Genomic DNA, 7,883 nt, shown 5'->3' on the forward strand with positions numbered 1-7,883 from the left:
TAGGTGTCGTTTCCAACTAGGTACTAGGCGAGGCAGGCTTTGTTTAGGGATCCTTTTATCTCCCCTTCCCCATGTGGGGAGAGCAGTGCTGTCCCTAAAAATGGCTGCTTTGACATTGTGGGAGGATACGGGCGCCGCATCTGCCCCAGTCTACGGCGGACGACCATCACCCCACAGCCGCCTGCGTGCAGAGTCGTGACTAGGAACTGCCAGCAGCATCCTCTGCCTGTCCCCGTTACCACTTCTCCATCGCAGCAGGGCTTGGGAAAGCTGGGTGTTGAAGGGCTAGCTCGTCGTTCCGACTTTAGCCTGGTTGCCTGACCAGCACAGGTGACTTTTTTTTTAGTGAAGAGGAGTTGTGCAGTCCCTTCCCCACTCTCTCGCCTACCGACGCTCACAGTCCACAGGTACAGATACTGCCACGTGTAGAACGACTTCGGCAGGTGCAGGTTTTTTCGTCGGAGTTCCGTCTCCTAGGAGGACTTCCAGCCAAGGATAAGAGTTTCCCCTACCCTTTGGTCATCCTCTTCCGCCTTCACAGCCGTTGGGAAAGGATTCCTCCTCCTCCGCCTGGTCCGTCGCTGGAAGACTTCACATGCGGCAGGTAGTACCGAGTTACATGGTACCAGTAGCAAGAGCTATGCCCCTGACCTGACTCGCGCGCGCGCGCGCGCGTGTGTGTGTGTGTGTGTGTGTGTGTGTGTGTGTGTGTGTGTGTGTGTGTGTGTGTGTGTGTGTGTGTGTGTGTGTGTGTGTGTGTGTGTGTGTGTGTGTGCAGCTATCTCCAACACCTCCATGTACCTTTTGGAATGTTGATGAAACCCGCAGCTGTTGGGAAAATGATTCTATCAAAAGCGAGGCTGCATATTAACGTCCGCACGATCTAGAGCCCGTGTCTTGTGTTCGTCAGTTTAAGAAGAGAATAAAAAACTAAAAGACAACCTGACGTACAAGGTAATTGGCAATATCCGCGTCTTGTGATGTGACAGTTTCATGAGAAATCGACCAGGAAAAGAATGCAAATCAACAGCTTCATGAGAAATCGACCAGGGAAAGAATGCAATTAATTTTTCCCCTCCATATAAATCAATGCCATCCCTGTACGTATGTCTCGCTGTCGTATCAACAGAAAGAAGCTTTAGAGTGCAGGAATGCTGTCCCTGTGTGCATGTTTGTTGGGGCTGTGCCTCCTGACAGTGCTACCTGCCACCAGAGCAGCCGATCGCTTCTTAGTCAGCCATGACTACACCGAAGTAAAGTATATTTTCTTGGAGTTCAGGACCGCCGAACCCGCTGAAAACATCAAGCAATACTTTGAGAATGTGACTGTCAAGTACAGCTTCAAGGTATGGCGTGCGTATGTGTGTGTGTGGCTGCGTTGTGAGTGTCTGAGTATCTGAGCACATGGTGTATAACGGTGTGTGCAGACTGGAAGAGGGCAGCAGTCAGCCTATTCCTTATTCAGTGTTGACAGGCTGTCTGACTGTACCATTATTCAACAGGCAGATGTTTTTATACCTGCGTCTGTGTCTGTGCATAGCTATGTCTATCCGCCCTCTCTCTCTCTCTCTCTCTCTCTCTCTCTCTCTCTCTCTCTCTCGTCACAACGCTTGGAAAGCAATGACTATTTATTTACTTTTGTGATGCGATATGTACGTAACATTATATCCTTATGGCTTAGGAAGCTGAAGGCCATAATTATGTCAAATATCAATTGTCCCTTGCGATAATGTTAATACAAGCGACATCGATGTACTTTCCAGGTATATGGTGCTGGCCACTACATCTTCGGTATGTATCCCTCTCTCTCTCTCTCTCTCTCTCTCTCTCTCTCTCTCTCTCTCTCTCTCTCTCTCGTGTCACGTTCTCTGACGCAAAGTGACAGGACATGTATTTAATTCACAGAGGAGTTATACATTTTCATCTTAAATACCGGTTACTGCTCTGGAGAATCCTTCCTAGCGAGAGATAATGGGCCTGTTATGTTCACAAGTGAACACTTTTTCTTTCTTTTTTTTTTAAGACATTTCGCAATTCTATTTGGATTCTCTTGATTGTGTGTGACAACTGAATGTGATATACGTAAGGTCTACGCACATGTTTATTGTGACGGAGAATTCGGTAAATATAAAACAAATACATACTGACATTCAAGATGTACGAGGTTTTACTTTGAAATAAAACGGGACAAATTTGTAATCATCATCATCATAATTCTTCTTCTTCTTCTTCTTCTTCTTCTTCTTCTTCTCTTCTTCTTCTTCTTCTTCTTCTTCTTCTTCTTCTCTATTTCTTTCTTGGAATGAGTGTGGGCTTCAGAGCTGGTTGTTTATTCCAGTTATCCACGACGACAACAATCAGAACCTGAGGAAGCTCGCCCTGCCCGCTGACGCCAGTACGACTGTGTCCACCTTCCCTGTGGAGACAGTGCAGACCTTCATGCACCGCTTTGACATTGACGTGCGCATCAACCAGACAAGGGTGCCAGATGAGGGTCTGATCTTTGTGGAAGTAATACGGGACATATCAGGTGAGTAGACCCTCTTTTTCTTATAATGTGCGTTCTTCAAAGATTTTTTTTTATAAAGGTATATGCGATTGCAACACGTTAATTTCATTTCATAAGGAGGTACCTCAATCAACCGAGTTCACTTTCCTCAGTTACTGAGATAGAATAATCTCAAGTCAGTTGTACGGAAATAACCCAGTTGTTAGGATACAAAAATTCTCAATGCATGGGTTGCAAGAATCTCCAATCCCTGGAATGCAAGAAACAATGGCACTTTTGATAAAGGATCCCCAATGCTTTGGATGCAGATAAATGCAATCCCTAAATTCAATAATCCCCTCTTTGGGATACAAGCATCCCCAGTCTTTAGGAAGACAGAATCCCCAGTGCTTGAGGTGTAAGATTTCCCAAGGAATAGGATGTGAGAATCACCAGTCTCTTGGGATTCGAGGAAATTTAATGCTTCGGACCCATGAACTCGCATACACTGGATGCAAGAATTCCCAACAAATTTCAGATCATGAGATCCAGAAATCCCAATCCATCAGATGCACAAATACTTCCATTCGAATGAAAGTGAGACCCCCGATAACGGAGTGTGGCTGCCTACATGGCGGGGTAAAAACGGTAATACACGTTAAAGCCCACTCGTTTACATACGAGTGAACGTGGGAGTTGCAGCTCACAAACGAAGAAGAAGAAGAATGAGAATCGCGGATCAGTTTGATGCAATCATTCAAAATCATCTGGATGCAAGAATCACCAATCCCTGGCGTGCATGTATCCCTAACTCATGTCAAGCAGTTATACCCAGGCTAGGTTGCAGGAGTCAATTGTTCCTATTCTTGCAAAGCAGGAATCCCAGAAATGAAGCACAAGTCTCCAGCCAGCCAATCCTTGTCTTCATTAAAAGTGGGTCTTCTTTTTCAAGATAAAAAACCAACGTATACAACGTAGAGTTAGTATGAAATACGCACAGCTCTGAGAAAAGGTAATTATCAGTTATATTTGACTGTGAACCTGAATATGATATACACTAAAAATAATTCAAAATTCATTAAGATTCATATTCGATATATCCGGAATAATGAAGCCGATTTAATGCTGAAATATTTTGGACGATAATATATATAGACATTTTTCATGTATGAGATGATTTTAAGGTGATTAATTTGCACCTGTGACATCGTAGTATAAAAATCTATATGTTGTATTGCAAATGTTTGTGTCATCACATTAATATATACTAGAATATTGTATTGGAATCATTGAGAAAATTAATCAAAGAAACTGAACAAATCCAAATTCTTTCAAAGTAACAATAATATCTAACCCTTACAATGCTAGACTTCCAAAGCTTGGGAAGCAAGGATACCCAATTTCATAGTGAAAGAACCACGCCCTACCTTATTTAGTCCGCATTCCAAGTGTTCATGCTTTGGAACCGCTCAGTCACATATGTGAAGTCCTGTGTGTTCACTGTGCAAGGTGTGACCGAGAAACAGTACAGGGCCATGTTGGCCGAACATGTCCGTGACGTCACACCGGAAATGATCAACCCCCCCGGCATAGCTGTTTTCGTCGCCGTGTCCAGTCTCCCTGTCAAAGTAAGGCATCTCACACACCACAGTAAGGACTCTCACACACTACAGTAAGGCCTCTCACACACCACAGTAAGGACTCTCACACACCACAGTAAGGACTCTCACACACTACAGTAAGGCATCTCACACACCAGAGTAAGGACTTTAACACACCAAAGGTATCTCACACACCACAGTAAGGCCTCTCACACATCACAGTAAGGCCTCTCACACACCAAAGTAAAGCATCTCGCACACCACAGTAAGGCCTCTCACACACCACCGTAAGGATTCTCATACACCACAGTAAGGCCTCTCACACATCACAGTAAGGCCTCTCACACACCACAGTAAGGCATCTCACACACCACAGTAAGGACTCTCACACACCACAGTAAGGACTCTCATACACCACAGTAAGGACTCTCACACATCACAGTAAGGCCTCTCACACACCAAAGTAAAGCATCTCACACACCACAGTAAGGACTCTCACACACCACATTAAGGTATCTCATACACAACATTAAGGCCCCTCACACACCAAAGTAAGGCATCTCACACACCACAGTAAGGACTCTCACACACCACAGTAAGGACTCTCACACACCACAGTAAGGACTCTCACACACCACATTAAGGCCTCTAACACAACACAGCAAAGCATCTCACACACCACAGTAAAGCCACTCTCGCACACCAAAGTAAAGCCTCTCAAGCAAACCAAAATGATACCCCTCACACACGCCAGATTAAGACCTCTCACACACCAGAGTAAGGCCTCTCGCACACCAAAGTAAGCCCTGTCACACACCAAAGTAAAGTCTCTCGCACACCAAAGTAAACCCTCTCGCACACCAAAGTAAACCCTCTCACACACTAAAGTAAACCCTCTCACATACCAGAGTAAATCCTCTCACACACCAAAGTAAACCCTCTCACATACCAGAATAAATCCTCTCACACGCCAAAGTAAACCCTCTCACATACCAGAATAAATCCTCTCACACGCCAAAGTAAACCCTCTCACACGCCAAAGTAAACCCTCTCACACACCAAAGTAAACCCTCTCACACGCCAAAGTAAACCCTCTCACACACCAAAGTAAACCCTCTCACACACCAAAGTAAACCCTCTCACAGAGCAGAGTAAACCCTCTCACACACCAAAGTAAACCCTCTCACACACCAAAGTAAACCCTCTCACAGAGCAGAGTAAACCCTCTCACACAGCAGAGTAAACCCTCTCAAACACCAAAGTAAAGACACTCAAACAAACCAAACTAAGACCTCTCACACACCAAAGTAATGTCTCTTACACACCAAAGAAAGGCCTCTCACACATCAAAGGCCCCTCACACACTGAACCAAGGCCTCCCACACAACCGCAGTGAAGCTTCTCACGCACACTAAAATAAGGCCTCTTACACAAACCAAAGTAAGACCTCCCACACATCAATGTGTAAAGCCACAAGCACAACAAAAAATATGGCCTCTCACACACAAACGTAATGTCTCTCGACCACAAAGTAACATTTCTCACACACGAAAGCACGGCACCATTGTAAGGCCTCTTACACACTAAATTAATGCCACACACACACACACACACACACACACACACACACACACACACAATCGCGCGCACGCACCTTCCCTCACGCACGCACGCACGCGCACACACACACACACACACACACACACACACACACACACACACACACACACACAATCGCGCTCACACATCTTCCTCCCCCTATCCCCCCAAAGTAAGACCTCCTACACATCAATGATGCCAGTTTTTTTGTTGTTTTTTTATCACATAGGTCTATATTCAGCTTTCTTCAACGTATCTTTGAAACTTCGTCAAGCATATCATTTTAGTGCACTGTAATGTTCTGGTAATGATAGTGGAAAATATATATTTAATATATATTTAAGAAAATATCTTGTATTTCTGAAAAATTGCCCCCGCCCTCTTTCTTGTTGCTATGTCAACTTTGTCATTAAGAGACGACACTACATTCTCTGCCCTCATTTCTTGAAGCATTCCTTGGATGCGCTTGTGTGTTTTATTCACAGTACGTTCACTTCCGGAAGAGAGACAGTCGCGACACGCACATTTTTGTGGAGTACAGCGATGCTTATGGAGGTCCAGGCACCGTGAAATCCAGAACGCTGAGGATCCACAACCTGTGAGTCAGCCATGTCCATCTTCCGCCAGTGACAGTGACCTCACGTGTTTTGGGGTTTGCTTTTTTGTTGTTGTTGTTGTTGTTGTTGTTGTCCTGATCACGCTGTTCTCTTCTGTTGGGCTGATTCCTGATAAAGGAGATTGAAAACATTTCTGTGCATGTGTTATTTATTTGTTTGTTTTTGTTTTATTTTTGATGTGTATGTGTGTGCGTATGGGGGGCGCGTGTGTGTGTGTGTGTGTGTGTGTGTGTGTGTGTGTGTGTGTGTGTGTGTGTGTGTGTGTGTGTGTGTGTGTGTGTATGTCTGTCTGTCTGTATCTCAGTCTCTGTCTTTCATTCTCTGACGATCTTACTCTCTGTCTCTCTGTCTCTGTCTCCTCTCTCTACTCTCTCTCTCCCTGTGTGTGTGTGTGTGTGTGTGTGTGTGTGTGTGTGTGTGTGTGCATGTGTGTGTGTGTGTGTGTGTTTGTGTGTGTGTGTGTGTTTCTCAATGTATGAATTTATGTATGCATGTTTATACGTGTAAGTGCCTGTCTGTCTGTCTGTAGGTCAGCCCGTATGTATCTCAGTCTCTGTCTCTCATTCTCTGACATTCTCTGTGTGTGTGTGTGTGTGTGTGTGTGTGTGTGTTGTGTTGTGTTGTAAACCACGTAAACAAGATACGAAAACCACAGTCATTTCATGAAATACATAAAAGCTTGAATGTCGACTTAATCAAGCAAATCCCACATACAATGATCACAGTTACACACATGCAATAATCACGGTAGACACGCAAAATACTAAAGTTAACTTCGAGTAAACGACACAAGCAATAATCACAGCCATACACAGGCCTCATGGGAAAGCTCCACAAGAGAGTGTGTGGCAGAACAAAACTTCTTACAGAAACACTTCACTGAAGGTCTTCCAGTGGGTATGGTCAGCACTCTGCACGGTGTTCACAACCCGCCCAAGACAGCAGGGGAAGAAACAGAACTCCTTCCATGTGCAGTGCCTGACATGTATCCTGGATATACCACGGCAAGACTAAGGTTCCAACACCAAGTCACTGAAGAGGGCCCGGCCCACTCCCAACAATCACGTGGTCGCGCATTTGCTGAAAGGCTGTGGATTGAGTGAAATGCTTCAGGAATTATAGTGGCAGGATAGTTGTCTTTTCCATAGCCCTGGTGTCCTGTCTTTGCTGAACACATCCAGATGGTATACCCTCTATTGCGGACAGTGGCTGGACAGGCCGTATCTATCTGACTGTCTTCAATGTGGCTTCCTATTCAAAGCAAAGAAAAGGATTCAGGATCGAATGCGGACTCAGACACAAATGTGTCGGGCTTCCAGGCCAGCTGGACATTCATTTTTGTCTATATTCTTCTTCTTATATATATATATATATATATATATATATATATATATATCGTGTGTGTATGTGTATGTACACGCATGCATATGAGAATAACAACAACAACAATAACAATAATAATGATAATAATAATACATTTGTTTGGTGCGCTGGTCTGGTATTGCCCAGAGCATAAAAGATGTGCTTGACAAGAATGGTGTACAGCGAAGACAAACCTCTCTCTCTCTCTCTCTCTCT

General features: G+C 44.5%; 1 protein-coding gene across 1 annotated transcript; it reads left to right on the plus strand.

Moving 5' to 3' along the window:
• The first annotated feature begins 1,119 nt into the window (after positions 1–1,119).
• LOC143292073 (uncharacterized) lies at positions 1,120–6,372 on the plus strand. Its single transcript, XM_076602250.1, has 5 exons — positions 1,120–1,346; positions 1,764–1,791; positions 2,339–2,530; positions 3,998–4,116; positions 6,174–6,372. The coding sequence occupies exons 1-5, from the start codon at positions 1,152–1,154 to the stop codon at positions 6,288–6,290; spliced, it is 651 nt and encodes a 216-aa protein (XP_076458365.1). The 5' UTR covers positions 1,120–1,151; the 3' UTR covers positions 6,291–6,372.
• The last annotated feature ends 1,511 nt before the right edge of the window (positions 6,373–7,883 follow it).

This window comes from Babylonia areolata, chromosome 18 (genome assembly GCF_041734735.1).
Source record: "Babylonia areolata isolate BAREFJ2019XMU chromosome 18, ASM4173473v1, whole genome shotgun sequence".
Lineage (NCBI taxonomy): Eukaryota > Metazoa > Mollusca > Gastropoda > Neogastropoda > Buccinidae > Babylonia > Babylonia areolata.

Bases quoted from the DNA above. Each gene is read 5' to 3' on its own strand.
- LOC143292073 (XM_076602250.1), top strand. From the start codon at position 1,152: ATGCTGTCCCTGTGTGCATGTTTGTTGGGGCTGTGCCTCCTGACAGTG. The intron at 2,531-3,997 runs GTGAGTAGACCC...TCACTGTGCAAG, and splicing joins AGTAATACGGGACATATCAG to GTGTGACCGAGAAACAGTAC. The intron at 4,117-6,173 runs GTAAGGCATCTC...TTTTATTCACAG, and splicing joins TGTCCAGTCTCCCTGTCAAA to TACGTTCACTTCCGGAAGAG.